Below are 22,184 nucleotides of genomic sequence, written 5' to 3' on the forward strand. Positions count from 1 at the left end.
GGAATAACGTTTTTATTCATCATCCCATTTTTACTGCAGCCTTTTTTGCAGTTTTAATTTCAAAGCAGGTAATTTTCTTCAAAGCAGGAAGAGAACATACTTAAAACCAGAAAGACTGTGTGTAGTACACAGTACAGAAAGATTCAACCATACATTGGACTCTAAAGGTAATATTCAGCTCAAGTGATGACCCACACAAAGCTATTTAGTAAGAAGCACAGTGCTCTAGTGCACTAAAGGGGGCATAAGTAACTGCTCAGTTTGTGTTTTGGTTTGACTTTAGCTTCACAAGTTGGTTTTAAGCAATAAAAGCTATCTTCCAAGGGTCCATTTAGATTTCCGCGGATAACCAGCATCTGTTTCTAATCAAACTGAGATGATTACCAAATTAAAACTTTTAATTAGCATTTTGCATCATTTACAAACTGTTGTTCATTATGTTTATGAAGGTGAACAAGGACATCCCCAGTAGCTATATATTCTTCAATCACTTTTATTACTGAATTCCACAATTTTATAGAACATCACCAACACCATATGTGCAAATAAATATATGCAACTAGAATTACTGCAACAAAATGCTAGTTTTCTCCATGACTAATAACGAAGTCAAGCTTATAGTTCAAGGATCCATTAGAGAAGGGTAAATAAAGACCCCTCCTCATCCATCCTGCCAGTACACAAAGAAATGGCAAGTGCATATTCTCCCCTCCTTCCAGACAACAATTCTCCCTCTTAGATTTATGGGATGTGTTTATATTCTCCTGTGAATGAAGATTTAAGAAGTCTGTAAGAGAATACTACAATCCACTTTAAGCCTAAATGTTTTAATCAAACCTCACCCCATCTATCCATCCCCCAATATTAGCTCACTAGAATACTCAGGTTGCTTTGCAAACAACCCAATTATTTTGGGTCACAGCCAGTTAGTAAGACTGCTTTGCAAGAGACATCACTTTGCAAACAGGCCTGCCAGTTGGCCTATCAAATCCTCAGGCTGCAGTACAATGGCCTAAAGAGTACTATGTACTGGTTTAACTGGATTCCCACGCTGCTAATACTTCTGAGGAAAGAGGTCTCCCTACGATTTTCTTCCTCTAATATGTAACTGCAATCAACTACAAGAGGTAGCCATAAACTTATATCTAAGTGGGGAGGAGGGTATTTATTTGGAACAAAAAAACATTTCTTAAAAGATGAACAGTCAATTCTGCGACAAAGCCGCCACTTGGTTTCACTTAAATCTATCTTACGAAACTTGAATGATTAAACTGAGAAATCTATTGCTTCCTTTGAAATTAAGTATTTTAGGATGAGAGTAACCTGTTACATTTTTTTGAAGCCATAAACCTAATCAGAAGAACATTTTTGGTTTATACACCCTGTACCAAAATGGATAATTACAGTCACAGCCTTTTAGTGGGTAGACTCGGTATCGAGTATTTTCTTTCACCTATACCTGTCCTTACTAAAGACACAAACTAGTCCCATTCTCATTAATCCAAATCTGACTTTAGGATCTTCCGTACCCAATAAAGGCTGTCCTAAAACATTTTTTTCGAGAAGATAAACTACAAGTATTTATACAACTGCCCCACTACTGAGATAAATATTTTTGAAGAAAGCATGATAGTGGTATCAGAAAGTCTCTCCTAGGAGTGCTCTGATCATAAAAATGGAAATTAAAGAAAGTTTAATTTCTACTGCTTAAAGCTGCTAAAAAAGCACTTCAGCCGCAATATCAAAGAGCTACTGTGGAAAAAAAATAACTCTAATACTAATGCATTTTGCTCTTTCCTTTTATTTTACAGTTCTTATTCTTTACTCTCAAATGCTGGCAGATGCACTACAGAGCATTAGCTCCCCCAGCTGACTATTCCCATCTGCTGTTCCTTCTCCATTATTATGGTACAAAACATTTCATTAAAATAATGTTCTTTATAACAGCATTAAAAAAAATTAAGATGGTTAATTTTGCAACACCTGGCAGTTACCCAAAAACAAGGCATCTAACCTAGAAGTTGTTAAAAAAAACCCACACCATTATTTTTTTTTAAATGTCAAGAGGCTTTTCAGAGGTGAAGAAGTTCTAGGATATTTTTAAAAGGATCTTTTATGCTCTGTGGAGAGGAAATAGCAACACAGAAAGATGTATTCAAGAAGAAATATACTACACTTTGAAGTTTTTTTTTCTTCTGCACACTGCAGAAAGATAGCACAGAAGCATTGCAGAGGATCTAAATTCAATTATACATCATCCTTATACCACTGATAAAGACATGATAATAACTATTAATTTTAATTTCTTGCAGAAGCAACAAAGAGGAAATATGTCATGTCTATTTCAAGGAACAAACTATCTTAAGATAAGATGAAGGAAGGGTCACAGGAAATCAGAAAGTCAAGATGATGACCAAACATCACTGAAAAATAAATTTAGGGTAAAACTTTACATTTTGTTCCCCTCCACATTCAGCATATCAAGTTAAGTTCCTGGAAAGGGACTGCAACAAATCAAAGCATCTGATAGCACTTAGGAAAAAACACAGGAGATGAGTAACAGCCCACGTGGATGTGTCAAAAACCAAATTGTGTTTGTTTTTGTTTGTAACAGCGTTACAGACTTCAGGGATAAGGAAAAAAGCAGGTGTCATATTGTGCCAACAGCCCTTAAAGTCACTTTCATAAGACACTTTCACGAGCAAGTGTCCAAACAGTCCCACTGAATCTCCTATAACTTGGGTGCAAAACCAACTGGAAAAGCCACACATGGAAGAATTTAACTCAAAAACAGAGGACGTATTAAACCAAGTTCCACAATCATTTAATTTTAAACTAAAATTCAATATTTTCGTTACTAATCTGCATATTAAAATAGGAGCAGATTACATTTTAAAATCCCATGAGGCTGGGGACACTGGAAGGGCTCTAGAGAATGGGATCAGAGAAGACAATCTGGTCTAAAACGGACAGCTGTATTTTAGCAGAGACAGTTCAAGTTTCTACCTCTGAGCCAGTTCTGTACAAATAGAGGAAGAGCTGACTAACCAGGCGCGCTGAGAAAAGGAGTTATGTGACCTCCCCATCTCCAGCTTGGGAGTCTCTATATCATTCTACTGAGAGGGGAGAAAAATGCAAAGAATACATTAATTTAATCTCCATGTCATCTTAGAATTGGTAATGATTCATCTGGAATATTCTGACCAGCTGACACTGCACTTAAAAAAAGATGTTGCCCCACTAAAAAATGGCAAATGACACCCACAGAAGTGACAATTATGAACAGACTATGAACAGCTTAAGTGCATTATGAGTTTCACTGAAGCGGACTATGGCATGGAAGAATCTCCCAGAATTTAAGAGCAAAATTAGGCATTGGTTCTGCTGAGATTTGTACACAGGAAGCAGGAATGCAAGATGCTGAGATGGATAAATTACAGAGGGTTACTTTGTGATTGGAGAAGGAGGACTACACTGATTTGAGGAGAGAATAACAAAATGAGTATGGCAGACCTATTCCATAAATTAGAAGTTAAAGGTCCCAGAATACGTGGCAGTTGTCTGAAAATGAATTAGAAAAGTGGCAGTTCCTATATGAAAAGTTCTATGAAAAGGCAATGAAGAGGAAAGTTCTGTTCATTGTCATTTCAGGGGACAGACGGATTGAGAAACAGCTGAGGAAAAAGCCAAACTCATGGAAAGAAAATATGTTAATAAGAAAGTGTTAATAATTACAGAAATTAACATGTAAGTTAAATTCACAAGGAATGAAAAGAAAAATAATTTAGACTTCTGCTAGTAGAGTTTCCTTTTAAGGAAACATCGCTCCAAATACTAATTTACAGTAACTGGCACATTAGTTGCCAATCCAGGGGACTTCACTTCTAACTATTGAGAAAAGCTAAGATAGCAGTATGACAAGGTAACTTTTGACCCAATTTCTCCTTTAATGCTATAAAGCATTAGTTGGCATATATTAGAAGAGGAAAAAAAAGTGTAAATAAAACTCTAAAGAGAATACTCTCATCGCTTTTCCAAAATATCTTAAAACTGCTGAAAGAAACAGAATATATTAGAGATGCCTATTTATATTTCAGAAGCACACAAAAATCCAGCCTAAGATCTAAGAGTTACGGTGCAGTATGACATACGCAGACATAGCCTTGAAGGGCAAGAAAAAGATAAGCAGCATACAGAGTGAAGGAAAGAATAAATTTACACAATTTTTATGGCTTCAGGTGGTCATCAGCATCATGATTAATTACTTCACCAGTGTTAGGTCCTGTAAGACCAAATGTGTGAACAATAAGCTCAATACCTTAATTCAAGAAGTTCCAGGAACACCAGTGTCCCAAGTATCTTGCACTTTTCCTCAAAGTTACAGACGCGTTGAAAGCTTTTCAATAATAACTTGTGGCAGTTGCCATAAATATTCTGATACTGTCAAAAAGGCTATCAAAACATCAAATCGCTAAACTAGGATTTATCTCGCACTACGAAGGTCTAAAATCACTATTATAACTAAAAAGTGTAAGTACAGTCATTTCTCAAGGGCTTCTGATATGGGCATGCATAACCAGGGACAAGAAAAAAGGGAAAAGGACAAGTGAAAAGGTTGTGGTAGGAACAGGGGGAGGAAGGAGGAGGTGCATATGTAGCAGGACACGTGGAAAACCACACAGATGACCAATTCTCACGGATAAAGTTATGTGACAAAATGGGGCTTGGGCATAACGTCAACTGACTGCAAACAGGTCTTGTATCACCATCTAGCAGAAAAAAAATCAGGCACTCCTAACTTAAACAAAGGAAAACATGCCCACAGCTGGTGGCAAGAAAGAAAAACAACTTTCTAGTTAAAGCCCAAGTGTCACTTACCTGTAAAACCATTTACTTAATATATTTCCTTCATATACTGAAGAACTCACTTTGAGATTAAAATATTTTCTTCAATGACTATAATATTTAAAATATTCATTATACTTCCCTTTAAATATCTTAAAAATCGATATTAGAGGCTTTTACTGCCAGAGACTGTCAGTCATTATTGCTGTAATTACTCATTTATAGTAAGATTTTAATGCTTTAATCTCCTAAATTAATGTAAATCTCAACTACACACCTGTGTTTGCATATTCTCTCTGATGGGCTCTGTCACCCTAAATGTCAGCATTTACTTCTCTTGAGTGCTGCTTAAGGATTTCCTGTGCTCCCTATGTGACTGACTTTGCATATAGACTATTTAATGTGCCTTAAGAGCTGAAAATTACATGACGGACATAAAAAGCTTCAGTATTTATCCGGATGATGACAGCACTGTCCCTCAGAAGCCTTTTTTTTTTTTTTAGAAAGTACATAAAGTATAGAATAGACTGTAAACATTCTGAAATACCTTCAGAACCATTATATGATTCTCCTGTTACTGTGATAGAAAAACATTCAACGTATCAGGGGGAAATACTCCTAAAGTATAGATTAAAAATAAGCAAGCTCTAGAAACAGGGAACAAATTAGTAAATATTTCTTGTTCACAAAAAAAAAAAAACCAAACCAAAACCAAAAGCAATTATACAGCAGAATCTTCTTTTCATATTGAATGCCCCATATTAAAGTGTCAAGAAAGGCAATGTAGCACTTCTCTCCTTTCAGGACAAGGAAATATATAAAAGCAGGAAACTCACATTTGAACATACTCAAAGGCTGACAAACCACATAATGCTAAAATAATTTAAACTTATACAATCAATGAAAAGGGAGTGAGTCATGGATCCATGTGTGGTGGGTTTGGTTTTTTAAATAAAAAAAGTAACCTTAGTTTTGAGGCAAGACTATTAACCAGTCTTCCAATCTCTTCCCTCTTCGGCAGTTCCCCAAAATTTGGTGGACACCTGACAGCAAGCCATCAATGAAGTATTACATAAAAGGTTGAGACAGGCAAGATTACAGACTGAGGTCCAGAAATTAAAGTGTCAAGTAAGATAAAAATAAGCTTTACTGAACAAGAGAACTGCAGAATTACTGCATAGAAAGTTTCACAAACGTTAAGTCCAACGCTATGAGCTGAACTACTAGGTCCTTTTTGCAAGATGCAGAATTTTAACTAACATGAAGCAAATGCTATTCAAATTGCCATTTTCCCAGGGAACAGGTAACATCAAGAGAAATACCTCACAACTGGCAACCAATTAGATGACACTGCTGTAAGCAAACTACATTTTAAATGAGATAGTAAATGCCTATAATAATATTTTATCAAAATATTATTGTTATTGTGAAAGTGACACGTAACAAGTTCCGCTCCCAGGCCAAGCCTAACCACCCTCAGGAAAACATGGAAGGGGCTTCTGCCAATTAATACATCATTGAGTGAGTGAGTGTCTGTGTATATAACTATTTAGCTACTGTCAAAGGTAAAGTCCAAAAGTTAAATTTCTTCGGTGTCTTCCTATTTACCAGAAAGGAGTCTATATTGTAAACATCACCTTTGACAATATGGTTCAACTACAGCTTAGGAAACACGGGGTGAATTCTGAATTGTTTAAGTTCTCAATACAATAATTTTGAGGGGGAAGCTATTAATGAAAGGTTTATAAGTGATTGTTAAGACAGAAGTCATCTTCAAAATTGATTGGTTTAACTTTTAAAAAGATACCAAAAAGAAGTGATACATCTAAAAAAAGTTTAAAATTGTCTGAAGAGCACAAACCTTAAATCACTTATTTTCTAATGCAATACCAACTGCTTTAAAGCTGCTTAGTTTATAGCTGTTGGCATTGCATTAGAAAATAAATGATGGAAATGACCCAGACACTATAAAGTACACCAGCCTGTATTATTTTTGTACTATTTGCAAGCAAAACAGCACTTCATCAAAATGCTTTCTTTTGCCAAAAAAAAAAAAAAAAAATTAAGAGCCCAACACTCATTACAGTACACGGAATACTTTAACCAAAACAAATAAAGAAAATAGTTTCACTCCTGACCCAAACCACAGCCAAAAATCAAAAGCTGAAACAATTTATTGTCAGAGATGTCGAATACATCAGAAGTTGAGACCACTGAGTTTTTCAAACCAAGAAGTAACAAGAGTAAAATTCCAAATCATCCTCAGCAGTCTCTACTCTTGGGCAGAACCTCATCCCTTGCCACCAGTGACCTGACAACCTCTTCTTATCCAACCTAACATATCCATGCTTAAAGAAAAGGAAAACACCACTGCCATTTACGTAACTTTTTTCATCTCTACCATTTACGTAACTTTTTTCATCTCTACCATTTACAAGTAACTGGAAGAATATCAGTTGTCAACGGCTCTAGTGGGGTCTCAATCTCAAAAACAGTTGAACATCTATATCAGAGTTTAAAATAATTTAAAGCTTCAAATAAGTGTAAATAATTAAAAATTTACAGAAGTTGCTGCATTAAAAAAAAAGTAAAAATGAGGTCCATCATTCCCACCCCACCCCTGTTATTCCTGCTTTCCTTCTACCCTCTACGTTGCTTGACATTTTATTCAATACCCCATGCTCCACCTCTTCCATACACTGCCATAAATTGGTAGGATAATATAAACACTAATAATTCAGAGCAGTGTAAAATTTTGAGCACTGGACCAGTGTTCCAGCAGGCTGAGCAGCACCAGTCCAGGCATCTTGAACACCGGCCTGAACACAGACTGGCCAAAGCTATTTCCTACAAGTGATTAAAATGCGATCTACCCGTTAGTAGTTCCAAAAAGCGTCTCAAATATAAACTCAAAGCAAAATTTCCATTTTTTCAGAAAGCCCAGGTTCCAGAGGCTTCTCACAGAAATACTAAAGATGGACTAACTCAAAGCAGTGACAGCTTTGTAAAAACATTTCAGGGAAGAACTTACTTAAGCTTCAAATTTGCATAATTTATACTAAGTGTGGCAAAGCCTATTTTCACAAACATTGTAAGAATTTTGAACGATCATAATCCTATGCATGTGCAAACACAAATTCATTATACTGACGTCCTCATCTTTAATCTGAATACTTTGACCAGTTTATAGCTTCACTTTAACAACTAAAGGGCATCTTTATAATTAGGTAGAGCTCCCCAGAGCAAATATTTACTTATTTTAAGAAACCCTTTCCCATGTATTTTGCTCCATTAGGAATATAAACATCAGTCACAGGACACAAGAAATCCTAGTATAAAAGTGAAAACATTCATTTTCATTACATTTCATGTCCATTTTTATTTTCAGAAAGGTCTTGTTCTTTGATAAAAATTATCTTTAATCATGAGATCAGAACTACTATCATTTCAAATTCTTCGCAGCTGACTTGTATAAAACATTCAAAGTCTGATATTTTTTCTTCTAGTTGTTAACAACTTCATTCTTTCTAAAAAGTTGCTAACTAAGATCTTTGGTGCTACATTCTTCTTAAGCTGCTTAAATATTATCCCTGAGGGGGACTGACGACTTCTTGATTCTGCAAAGCAGCAATTCTCAATCTGTAATTCATAAAACCTCAGAAATTACAGTGCAAAACCTCTACAAAAATTATAAGAATACACATCTGACTTTCCCATCCATTTAAGTAAACATGAAAAGGAGAGAAGTGACAGTTACTGAATTCTCAGTGTTTAGTTTCACTTTGTTGTTGCTGTAAATGAAGATAACTGTAACAACACTGTTAAAGATGATCCACTTATTCCTCCTCTCCAAAAAAAGTTGACCGGTTCTTTTGTAAATACCGAGAATCGCCTCTTACAGTGGTTCTTAAAATTGTTAACTGGAGACACAGCTATGCCACACTACACCAAGGCCTGCACTTCAGCAGCTCTGGCCTGTCTCAGATTGCAGTTTGGAGATGCAGAACCATTATCTAGAAAATGCAAGGCGCCTGTCTTCTTAAAGAAGTCTAGCTAACTTTTTTAGGATACCTTAAACAATTAAAATCCCATAGGAGAATACCAATCAGTTTACCAATACAGAAACTGGACTGCAATATCAGAACTTATTTCCTTTTCCTGAAGACCATTCCCTTTTCTAATAGGCAGACACAAAGTTTGATTTCCATCTTGTTTTATGCACAGTAAGGCATGAAAACACTGTAATTTCTAACTGAGAAGCGTGAATAGCACAGTTCATCTTCATTTCCCTTTTAAAGTCTTTTACAAATCCAACAGTGAGAAAAAAATACTGCTTTTACAGTGGCCTTATTTTTTAGTGGCCCCTACATAGCACAATAGAGTTTAGACCTAGTTCAAATACACATGGAATTCCTTAGTAACATTCAAATATTTTTCACAACAGTGCGAGGAGGGATCAGTTTTGCATAAATTTCCACCAGAAGTGGAAGGGGGAAAAACAGAAGCAGGGAAGCAGATTTTCAATGAAATGATACTTTGTTGCCTCAATAGGCGTAAGAAAGTAATTCCTTCTTAAGCATTTTAACATTGAAGGTACATTTTGTGGCACAGACCCAAGCCATACTCCTAGCTTTTTCCAGCGACCTGCAAACATTAATTTATTCTCACAAGCCTGAATGCTGAAACTGTGACAGGGCAATACGAGACTGGGGAACAGGCAGCAGAAATACATCTCCACAAAAACACATCATTCCCTGAAAGGTCTGTTGAACCAAAGAATAACATTTCCAATAGTCTCTCAAAGACCCAAGGAAGTCCATGCATTACTGTTGAGCTAGACAAATTCATTCTCAACACTGCACAAGTCATCTTTAATCATCAACAGGCAGTGGTGCCAGACCTTTCAATCCAGCAACATAAAATGCATGTCAGTCACATGTTTTAGAATATTTAAGCTCTTCTAATTATGCACTATTTTAAGAGAAAGGTTTTTTCAGTAGAGTGATGATCACACGTGAATTTTTATTCATTAAGGTTACTCAAGAGAGCTACAGGCAAAGCTGGAGCTTTCTAACAAAATAGTTCATAGCTGCAATGCAAAATTTTACTGAAATCATTAAAGCAGGAACTGCAATAGATGTTTTCCTTCAATCCACTCAGACAAACAAAGCAGTAGGTAACAGCAGAAACTCTTTTGTAATATCCCTAAAGCATCTCAAAAGCAACAGTTGTTTGTCTATACAGATTTGGTATCTTTAAGGTTTTTCAAAAGTTGGTAAAGAATTAGAATGACATTGTTTGTTAACTCGCTTTTGTAATTACACATTTTCGAGTTAAGTGTTGGTTGACTGAAGCAGACTGAATTTCTCTTGTTGCTGCACAAAATTACATCATTTAGTCCTCATTTCTGTGGCACAACTATTCTCCAAGTCCAAAAGTTCTGTGTGGTTGTTTTTTAAAGCCAAAGTGCACTTTTTATTTTTTTAAATAGAAGTACTAAAACTAGCTTAATGAGAATTTTAAAAACATCAGGCATGTGCTATATAACACAAATTCAGAAAGTACCATACTTACAGCTTCAAAAGATAAGTTAACATGTTCCAGAAATTTCTGCCTTAAACCGTCAGTCAGTTCATTGAAGCGATAGCGTAAGAGATCCATTTCTTGTTGAAGAAACCAACGCCTGAGCTCCTCACTGCAAAGAAAGAATAATTAAAAAAAAAAACTAAGTTTTCTGGTTATGCATTTCCTCTTTCTTTATAAACTAGATGTCAAACCTAGTGAACACAGCATTAAATGTAGTGCTGACTTTGGCATGGGACCCACAAACTGAGGAGCTTGGAAGGTAAGGAGCACTCAACCAAGACTTCTGAAGAGACAGTACACAAAGAAGCATGACTACGGATGTTTTGGAAGAACAGAGACAGTCGATCTCTACACTGATAATTGCTCTGTAGGTATGAAAGTGATTAGTCTCTCTTAAATGGTACTCATCAGTCCTTAGTTAGTTTGGATAATAACCAACTGCAGATAATGTTCTCCTTTGGTACTTAGGGACAGGTTTTTTTTTTTCCTTCAACATGGCACAATATTTCTTCGTTGAACAATTAATGTCACAAATAATCTGATGAGGCAAATACATTATGAAGCCTACTTCTTTTAATTCTCACTTTTGGGGTACCCTCCAGCTAGAAGGAACATGCACGTATCTCGGATACTACAACAACAGTGCTCTATGATAGGCACAAAATACCCTGGAAGCAAGCAAAAGGAAAATATATGACAATGAGCTTGGGTGAGGAACACAAATAGAACACCTAACACTTGACAAAAGAGCAAGAGGGGGTTAGCAACTGCTGTTGTGAGCAAGTAGGAGAATAAACAAGAACACAGGGACAGTGTAGGGAGTCAGTAGACAGCATAAAAGAAAAACAATACTGAAGCCAGTCTCTAAGTACTCATATTCCTCTTTGCATACTGGATTGCTAACATCTCAGCACTCAGATTCCCAGGCATCAGCATGTTACTCAAACTATAGCAAGTAGGTACCAGAATACTAGTAACAAAAGCCACCCTGCACATACAGGCACAGAATGCAGATGATACTGCATCTCACCTGTTACAGGCCATCCTTTAAAACTGTCCCCCAAGAGCTACGCTGTGGGCTACTGCTGTGACAATTCAGAGAGCACAGAAATACTGCAGTCTTACATGTTCTCCTCACAATATTTAAGGATCTTTTCCGAGAGGGAACCAGTGAGTTACAACAGAGTTGTTTGTGGTTTTGTGGACAAAAGCGCTGCTTGAAATATGGCTTCGAGAAAAGTAATTATTATTCAAATTATAATTCCAGATGGAAAGGTTCTGTTAAGGTGCTTTGTAAAGTATAAGTACTTGGGACGTATTAATAATCCATGCAACTTAAAATGGAAGTTAATGCTTTTATGATTGATCTGCTGCAGTTCTTCTGTGATCACCTTGGACAGTAACAAAGTCCTAGAACATGACACTTTGACTCTTTTTCTAATTCATCAGCCTTACACTGCATATGTTTTCCTAAGGGGGAAAAAAAAAAAAATAAGCATATATAGTTACTTTGGAGCCCAGCCAGCCAGTCTCTTGTTCCTCCTTTCCTTCAGGAGAGTAGATCAAAGGCTATAATCCCACCTATCCACTTAAGTTACCAAAACAAGAAAATATTACTGTCATCTCTAATACAATACACACGCCTACCCAGACTCTTCCTACAGTTGACAAACTAGCTGATGAGCAGGCTTACGTTACTCTATGTGTCCAGCCTATACTTAAAAACTGACTTTCTTAGGAACATTATCATTAGGGCATTATTTATGTTCATTTTTTCCTTAAGTCTTCAGAAAATTTTACATCATTTCTAAACTCAAATCACACCTTATACTCATTATTAACATTTTAAGAAGTTGTACACTCTCATTCCAGACACATATTAGTAATAATACTTATCAGAACGACAAGTTTAACTGAAAAGCAATGTCACTGTCATTAGATAACTAACCAAGCTGCTGCTGCTGAAGATGAGACAGTTACAGGTAGTTGAAGCGCAGACATGAGGAACATCTCCTCATTTTTTGCCTCTTAAAACTTTTTTGTGTGCACAATACTCAACAGTTTAAATGAGATCTGTAGATTCCTGACTAGAAAAATAATATGAAAGAACATGTGCTTTCATATCAGGGAACAGCACTCGGGGCAGGGGGAGGTTGGAAATCAATCCTCTTCACCCCCCAAGGAGCAGTAGGACAGACTGGCATATTTGTTAGGAAGCATCAACACAGAAGTACTTTAGAAAGACATGAACATGCTCCTAAATCCAGAGCCTAAGACTAGTAGCTCACACTCCACAATTAAATATGAAAGTTCAGTTACCAACAACTTAACGCTAACTTGTAAATAGCCTAAGCATGGGCCAGAGGTCTATTTTACTAGGCAACCAACACCATAAGATTCCTCAGAGTTTAAGTTCCAAACGGTAGACAGCAAGGGGAGCATGGGTACAGAAAGCACATAAAAGTTAACGCTAATCAATGTAAGAGGCAACAATCTCAGCACACAAGTCTAATTTTTTATCATAAAGCAAAAAAAAAAAAAAGGGCAGTAAGTAGAGAAAAGGTCCTGCGAAGTTTGATAAAGAATTTATGTCTTTGTTATGTGATACAGACAGAAAGAAAAAAAAATACCAAACACAAAAGCACATTTGAAAGTTTCCTGAATAGAAGAGAAAAGGTAGAAGAGGTAAAAACCAAAACAAAACAATCCAATTTTATAAGTGAGGATTGATGCAAAGTAGAAAAAAAAGTTGATGTAAACTTGTACCCCTGGGTGGCACTGTTGGCCAACTAGAGACTTCAAAAGGCAGTGTCACAGGAAAACAAACCTGTAAACACAGCTGTCTGGCAGGCCACAGGGAACTGAATTCAAGCTAGCTTGCAGTTATGTCTGTTTAAGTACACTTTTTCATACGCTCCTACCTTAATAGCTTTCATCAATTGACCTAATGATTTGTGCCAAGCTTACTTTTCTGACCTAGTATGATAAAAACTTAACAGCATATTCTGTTTGCCTCCCAATTTAATCTTTGGGGGAACATGCCAGCTCTAGAGCATAGAAATATCTCATCCCTGAAATATCTGCTTTTCAAGAGAGAAGGAAAAATGCTGGGTACAGGGTCACCTCCCAGTGCTTAAGATGCTATTTTCCATTTTATGAGTAATCACTAAGTCCACCTTTACAAAGGGAAGGAAAAAAAAAAGCTACTTTAAGTGGAAATTGACTATCAAGCTGCTTTATTGAAACACTGCATCAAAGTGCCCGTATATAAACAGGAACACAAAAATACATTTGCAAGGAGTTTAAAAAGAGCGTCCTGGAACCCCATCCAAGGCCTCTCCTCCCTAAGAAGGAGTCTCTCCCCCTAGACTACTAAGCCAGGCTCTTTCCTGATGATCCTGTGGCCCAAAATAGCTTGTATTTATTTCTACACAGTGGTTCACCTTCAACAAGCTGCCCACCTCTGCCCTGCCTATAATATAATTCTTAAAATACTTCCCTGAAACACAGGGTTTGAAATGTGTCTCCCATTTATTTCCTAAGCAAGCACTGCCGTCAAATAAGCTATCACACAAAAGGCAAGGATCTTCTTTTTAAAAGATAACTTGCAGAGAAAAAGAAAGCAGTCCAATTATCTGCATCTATCGCTAATTCCATGAGATTCCAGAGCCATTATGGAGATGCAGGGCAGGGGGGAAGATATCACATCAGTGACAAAAGGCAGGTGTTTAGCCAATTTCTGACTGACCAACTGCAGCCAGCACCCTGAGTGAAAGGCTGCTTCACTTACATATGCCTTCCTCCCTTCTCAGCACAGCAGACAAAGCTTACGGAATTCCACTCCTGAACCAAATACCTAACCTTCAGATTTTGTTTCATGGCTTGTATTGCCTTCTGTGAATTTGATCCAAACCCATTTCTCCTGAAGTCTCAGACTAACCAAAACCAGATGCCTCTTGAATTCCAGATCAGATTCTTATCACCAGACAATTCTACTTCCCAGAAGAGCAGAACTTTCTTCAAATGCATCTGTCACTACAAACACCCTCAAAGCGTCTCATCTCCCACAGAAAAGCAATGGTCCCATCTAAATAGTAACTGAATGCTTAAAGTAAAGTTTTACGAGAGAGGATAACAGAAACCAAATTGACTATTTGAAATGCCACTAGGTGCATAATAAGAAGCATTAAGTTTTCAGGGGCCTTTTAGTCCCAAGCTACTTAGGGATACTACCTTTGTGGGGGAGTGGGAGGAGGTTCATAGAAGCTTACAATATAGGTAAAGCAAGATATTTTCTTGCAAAAATCTGCAGGACCAGTATGTCTAAGGGAATTTATAAAAAAAAAAACCACACAACAAAACACAGCAAACATAAGCACTAGAAAGAAACCAGTATTACATTTGTTACTCATAATTGCAAACAATACATGTAGAATAAAGAAAGGTAGTAGGAATTTCAGTTCTAATTGTGTCATTCAACTTCCTCCCTTCTTTCAGGATTTTAAACTACACTATCAGAGTCACTGCAGTGAAGGCTGCTAGTGACCTTCAGATCCACAACCTGTTCCTCATTGTACAGGCATCACAGATCTAGCCGGCTCATCAACAAACATACATCAACAAACTGCCTTCAGCACAGACCAGACGTCTTTTGAAAGGGCAACATGATGGGATGCGAATAATCCAGATTTCAGGGTGGTTAAAGTCACCCAGGGCCTGTGATGGTGAGGTTTCCTCCATCTGGAGGCTTTGAGGCCTCTGCTACTACCTATTCTGATGAGATGGTGTGTAGCAGGCTCCTACCATGTTGTCATCCATCTTGGTCTGCTCTCCAACACTTGCCCCAAAACTCTCAACTGTCTCATGACCCATTCCAAGGAAAAGCCCCATCCATTCCAGCTCCAAATCTTGGCCTAGAGTACAATCCCTCCTGCTCACCTTCCTGGTCTGTTTTTGCGTATGAATCTGTATCCGTCCATAGCAGCACTTCAGTCGTGTCAGCTATCATGGTATCACAATATGTATTCTACCACACTCATCTAATTTAAACAAACTATATTGCAAATTAAAGTGCAATTGAATTAACAATTCAAAACAGTACACACTTCACTAGTTTTAATTCTAAAAAAGGACTACAATGGCAAGGAGTCAGGAGTTCACACTGATGTGTAACAAAGCTGCTCACAGACATGAAGCACTGACAACCTCTATACTTTCATCCAAAAACTACAGCTGAAGCAAAAGGAATGCACTTCACGAGACCAACCTTGTGCCTGAGATTTCACACAGCAAAAAAATTGCAGTGCAACCATCCACAGCACTGAATTTGGAAGAAAAGCAGACTCAGTAGAGGAAATATCAAACTCAGATGGTATTTTTAGTTTGCCAGAAACCAGGCACTCTCTTTAGACAATAATATAAAGCCTATTTACATAGTCAGGTCTTTAGTCAGTAATCAACAGTTTAAGCACAGCAGTTAATTGAAAGTGAAGTATCAATCACTGAGAATGCCTGACAAACACTTAATACTGGTGTGCTTTAATCTCGAAGAAGATGTCAAAAGGAAGAGACTCGAATCAATGTTCTATTGTTTTGGCTGGGACAGAGTTAATTTTCTTCATGGTAGCTGGTATGGAGCTACGTTTTGCGTTTGTGCTGAAAACAGTGTTTGATAATACAGGGATGTTTTAGTTACTGCTGAGCAGTGCTTACACAGAGTCAAGGCCTTTTCTGCTTCTCACACTACCCCACCAGCGAGGGCTGGGGCTGCACAAGAAGTCGTGAGGGGACACAGCCGGGACAGCTGACCCCAAGGGCCCAAAGCAATATTCTATACCATATGACACCATGCTCAGTAATAAAAAGCTGGGGTAAGAAGGACAGGGGGACATTCGGAGTTATGGCGAAAGTCTCCCCCAGGAACCATTACACATGATGAATCCCTGCTTTCCTGGAGATAGCTGAACATCTGCCTGCTGATGGGAAGAAGGGAACTAATTCCTCGTTTCGCTTTGCTTCCACGCATGGCTTCTGCTTTACTTATTAAACTGTCTTTATTTCAACCCACAAGTTTTCTCACTTTTACTCTTCTGATTCTCTCCCCATCCCACCAGGGGAGAGCGGGCAAGCATCTGTGTGGGATTTAGTTGCTGGCTAGGGTTAAACCATGACATGTGCTTAAAACCCAAACGTTTATCCTTTCTTTTTTTTTTAAACTATTACAAAATCTGTATATTAATTTTGATTCCAAGCATCCCTTTTCATCACAGTTGAAATCATGTTCCTAGCAAAAAAACCCCCACGCAACTCTAAAATATCTGTAATGTCTATAATAAAGCAATGTAGCATCTGTATACATTTAAAATTAATAAAAGTATGGCATAATCCAATAAGTACTTACGACTGACAGTAAGCAAGGCGCAGTATGAAATGAGAGATATGGTCTTTTCTTCTTGCCTCGTAATCATCCTCAGCTAAAGCCTACAGAACATATTATTATTATTTCAGAGAAATAATCTCTCCCAGATTAAAAATCCACAATTAATTTGTGTGGTGTATTAATACTCATCTTTAAGACAATAAATGCAAGGCTATTAAAGAAGTGTGCTGCCCTAAAGAAAGAAACCTATACTCTCAAAAAAACCTACAGCTCTAACAAAATGACAGAATTTAAGTTATAGGACAGTATTACATCCCCTGTACTTTTATTCAGAGTTCTTAAGTGGTGTAAAGTGCAAGAGAATTCCCTTTTTTCATTTTTACTTACTTTGTAGGGAAACTTAAGTTTCCGGAGCTCACTCTCCAGCTTAGTTTTGTATGTATCACTACCTCTTACGTGGCTGACACCAAGGTTTTCAACTACTTTGAGCACTGGGGGGGGTTGGAGAAAAGAGAAGAAAAAGTCCGTGTTAAAGACAACATAATGAAAAGAAATCTAATCATGTCTTGGGAAATGCACAAACTGGGGTAAGGCCATGGGAATTGCTTTTTGTGGTATGAGGAGCAAAGGGGTAACGTGGAGGATGAGGCGTGGACCACCTTACCCTGTAGCCCACAACTCCTGAACAGCTCACCCAGCTCCAAGATCCACACAGTCAATACGGAAAAGGAAAAACCCTAACTGACGGATCAGTCCCTCAACACCGGTTTCCACTGAAATGAAGGAAACCTTGGATTCAGTGGTTTTCTGCAGTTCAGGGGAACCCTTGCGCCCAGCTACAACGATCTGAATTGCTGTATTGAGATGACATAGAACAGGTCGCAACACTTAGAAAGCAAAACATGCTCACAAAACCCACCAAAATAAATCAAAACTATACAGTCCTGGCTGCTGTACACCAAACACTTGTTGTGAAATCAGTCACAGTGCTCTGAAATACTTAAAGCAACAGATTTTCCTTTAAAGGGCGTTCATTTCAGTACGAGCAGGCAGCGAGTTCACATTAATAACCGGCAAAGAGAGTATCTAAGCCCGCCAAAAATACATACAGCCATGACATGAAGAACGAAAAGCTTCGGCGGAGGGAGGGCGGGACAAGGGACACGGGGACGGCCGGGGACGCTACTCACGCTTCAGGCGGTCGATGGCAAAGCTCTCAAACTCCACCAGCGAGATGTTTTCCGTGGGGGGCTCCAGGTAGAACTGCAGGCTGTGAGGGTACAGCTCCCGCCGGTCCCCTGCCAGCCGCCCCTGCTTCAGCCTCGCTCGGCCGCTGGAGAACTCCATCTACCCCGCCGGCGGGCCTGGGGGCGAGAGGCAGCACGGAGGGGAAGGAGGAGGGGAATGGCCGGCTGGAAGAAGAAGGGGAAGGCGGCCCTCGAGTGGGACAGGACCCAGCCGCCCCCTCCCGGAGTGACCAACCCCCCGGTCCCCACGACAACCACCCCCGCCCGCCGCCATAAGGCGCAGGCCCTCACCTGCCGCCGCACCCCGGCTTCCCGCGCACGGCCAGCCCCGCCCACTTCCGCCCCACTGCCCCGCTCTGCCTATCTGGGGCCACGCCTCCCGTGCGGCTATTGGCTGGCGACAGCGAGGCGAGCGGAGGCCCCGGGGACGGTGCCCGGCGCCAACATGGCGGTTGCGGTGGGAGCTGTGCGGGCTGGTCTGTCGTACCCAAACGCCTAAACTGATTAAAATGGTCTTTTTGGCCGGGTTTCCTGGCAGCGCGTGGTACGCTGTAACTAACTTTCTGTCAGTTCCTCGTTTTCATGACTCGTTTTTCATGTTTAAAAATACTTGCCACCAAATGAAACAAATCTTCTCCCTCCTTTTTTTCCCCCTCAGGGATGGCTGTGGGGGTCTGGGTGGAAGTCGCTTCCACCACCTGCCCACCCGCTGGCATCTTATATGTTCAAAATCTTGAATCATAGTGTGGTTCAGGTTGGAAGGGACCTTAAAGATCATCTAGTTCCAACCCCCCTGCCATGGGCAGGGACACCTCCCACTAGACCAGGCTGCTCAAAGCCTCATCCAGCCTGGCCTTGAACACTTCCAGGGATGGGGCATCCACAGCTTCTCTGGGCAACCTGTTCCAGTGCCTCACCACCTTCACAGTAAAGAATTTCTTCCTAATGTCTAAATCTCCCCTCTTCTAGTTTAGAACTGTTACCTCTCATCCTATCGCTACGTTTCCTGATAATGAGTCCCTCCCCATCTTTCCAGGGGGCCCCCTTTAGGTACTGGAAGGCTTAAATACTGCAGTAATGGGGCTCCCAGGGGCCAAAGAGCAGTAAAGTCCATTACTGGCACTGGGCTACATCAGGTGGCCACCATTGCAGAGGGCCTGGCCATGTTTCACGATGCTGTTAAGCTGGTTTGAACATGAAATGTTCAGCACAGTATTCAAACACTGAGGAACTTCCTTCTAATTCCATGATCCCATAAACTCCGCACCATTCTACAGTTGTATAATATCATCATTTTTCCAAGATAACTGCAGGATTTGCCATTTTTGCCACTGGGTTGACCATTTTGCTGCATCTGAGATGGGACGATTCAGACTGGACGTTAGGAAGACGTTCTTCACCATGAGGTTGGTGAGACCCAGGAACAGGTTGCCCAGAGAGGTGGTGGAAGCCCCATCCCTGGAAGTGTTCAAGGCCAGGCTGGATGGGGCTCTGAGCAACCTGGTCTAGTGGGGGGTGTCCCTGCCCATGGCAGGGGCGTTGGAACTAGATGATCTTTAAGGTCCCTTCCAACCCTAACAATTCTATGATTCTATGTTCTGTTTTGTGTCCCTGCCTTAGAATGCCCCTAACTTGCTAATTTTCCCCAACCAGAAAAGCTGTTTAATGATCTTGCAACAAATTCAGAGTGTAAAGGGATGGAAAATCAGAATTGAAATAGTTCATGCCCACCAAGCGAGGAACATCAGCAGCTTAGGCTGGTAAGTTCTTAAGAACAAAGACACAATCATGGACAAGGACACATGCTGGTCTCATGTTCATGGGCAACACCTACAGCATTGCTGAGTAATCTGATTGCAGCATTAACATACACTGCCACTGGAAGCCAGCCTAAAACTGTGTCCTGCCTCTGTACTTGTAGATTAAATGTGACGCTGAGTTCAACTGACATGGGATAACCCACTAAAATTACCCTTCGAAACAAGGTGGCCACCTCCAAATTGCCTAGGGAGAATACTCCTCATGCTAATTCTCAAACTGTGAAACGTGCTCTTTGGTCTGGGCCAAACCTCTGCTAAGGGACCATTTGAAGAGTTTAACAGGATAGAAAAACAAGTTTCACTCTCCAGGGCTGTTCTGTAGTTTTCCAGGGGAAAACATGCTGTCGGTATCTTATTATATATTTTTATATTATTTTTTATGTTTAACCCAAAGCAACTTTATATCTTTATATATATAAAGCAACTTCAACCCAAAGCAACTTTCTTCGAATAGCCAGTGCTCATCCCTGCACAGTTTCTTCCCTTCTCCACCCGGCTGCTACACAAGTTGCTCCAGCATAGGAGTGAATCCACCAAAATCCACCTAGTAGTTGCAAGAAGGCAGAGCTTTTGCCTTTGTCTGACCAGCATGTTAATATCCAAGACATCTTACTGAGACTGGCAGGGCACCGGCCACGGCAGGTCAAGGAGTAAGACAAGAGCTCACACATTTGCTTTGAGTGCTGTACCCGGCCTGGACCGGAGGGGGAGAAATGCGACAAAGCTGAGGAGCACTCCGCAGAAACCAGCAATGCTTTTCTTTTTTTTTTTTTTTTTCATTTCATTTCAATTAATGTTTAGGGTTTGGCATGTAAGCAGTACCACACTATTAGAAACCATGGTATGCAGTTTGCTGTCCATCAGCATTTCTTCTACTGAAACCTGTCCTGCTGATTTTTTACAGGTCAGCAGTTATGTCTACATCTGCTTTTTTAAATTTTTTTTGTTTCACTGATACTAAGTAATGATCCCAAAATTGTCTGAAATTACGTGAAGACCTAACCTGTTTCTTTTTTTTTAATTTCAATTAAACATTAACACTAACATTATTGCAAAAAGTCATACAATTACTTCAGCAGAAATTAAGAAGCATAATTAACATCTATTTTACAAGACTCAACTAAATTTTACAATGCAAAACCTTACGAGGGGTTTATCAGCCCTTTCACAGAAAAATCCTTTTCTTGGGAAAAGAAAACAGACAAAGAAGTGAAAAGATATCATCATAGTGGAAAACTCCCAAAATCACAATTCAAACCATCTCGTAACCCAAACTTTCTTACTGACGTATTTACTGAAACCTATAGACAGTTTCAACAGTATCAATTCCACAGTAACATTACCAATAGGGACTGATTTTTGAAGTATTTTTTTAAGAGAATCATTGATGTTGCAACAACCCACCTCACAAATGTTTTACAACATCCATATGGTCAGCTGTCAAACTGTCACCATCATCCCATCCAAACACAGTCCAATCCATCGTATCAGAACCTGTTCCGCTACCTAATTAACAAAATCCAAATCCCTTATTTGCATTAAATATATATATCATTGCAGTTTCTACTCCCACTTTTGTTATACTAGCTAGCAGAGTGCCCGATGCTAATCCATCAGAACCCAGTATGATTACCACTGCTAATAAGAGGGTAGATATGGTGATGCCAATATCTAGTCCCTTTTTCAAGGTGCCCCATTGATCCATCATGTCTGGGATGTTTGGATCTCTATGGATGGCAGGGATTAGCACAAAATGTCCCTTCTCTCCTTCCAGCTCCTTTTCAGCTGTTAATCTACCACAATCTTATTTACTGTGTGTATCATCAGCCTGATAGAATTCTCATGTAACTCAGTCTTTCTATATATTGTCTTTGTAACTTGCTTACTTTATGTTTTCACCTTTTAAAATAATACTCCTAATTTTTTTTAAACTTTTGCTTATTCACAATCTTTATTTATAGATTTTTCCATCCTTTAACTCAATTCCTTTACTGGTCTGGCTTTTTCAGAAGTCTTGACAGATTTACACTTTTCCTGTAGTGTATTTGTATCATGGCTGGCCCAGCTTCTCTTTGTATGTCTGTTTTGCAGTTCTCTGCTCCAAGTTTTCTTATTACTACTTTAAATATTTGCCATCCAGGTTATAGGGAGATTTTTTTTTCTGACCGTGATGCACAGATACCTCTGTACTTACTATAAATAACAGGGCAAATGTTCTGAGCTGGCCTTTAAATTCCTGCAGGCTCTGAAGCGAGTAAAGCGTGAATCATGCAGTGAATAGAAGTTCAGGGGGCTATTTTAGTCAGA

General features: G+C 39.2%; 1 protein-coding gene across 3 annotated transcripts in view; it reads right to left on the reverse strand.

Moving 5' to 3' along the window:
• Positions 1-18,400, reverse strand: part of PRIM2 (DNA primase subunit 2) — a 117,876-nt gene extending 99,476 nt beyond the window's left edge. Inside the window, exons 1-5 of one of the 3 annotated variants that reach the window (XM_063330277.1) lie at positions 18,349-18,400; positions 18,001-18,174; positions 17,198-17,301; positions 16,832-16,911; positions 10,420-10,540 (exon numbers count right to left, since the gene is read on the reverse strand). In XM_063330277.1, coding sequence (XP_063186347.1) covers positions 10,420-10,540; positions 16,832-16,911; positions 17,198-17,301; positions 18,001-18,157 — 462 coding nt within the window. In that variant the 5' untranslated portion in view covers positions 18,158-18,174; positions 18,349-18,400. Of the gene's footprint in view, positions 1-10,419; positions 10,541-16,831; positions 16,912-17,197; positions 17,302-18,000; positions 18,313-18,348 lie in introns of those variants that run through there. The other 2 variants (XM_063330278.1, XM_063330279.1) reach the window with 2 other exon arrangements.
• Positions 18,401-22,184: the final 3,784 nt, after the last annotated feature.

This window comes from Chroicocephalus ridibundus, chromosome 3 (assembly GCF_963924245.1).
Source record: "Chroicocephalus ridibundus chromosome 3, bChrRid1.1, whole genome shotgun sequence".
Classification (NCBI taxonomy): domain Eukaryota; kingdom Metazoa; phylum Chordata; class Aves; order Charadriiformes; family Laridae; genus Chroicocephalus; species Chroicocephalus ridibundus.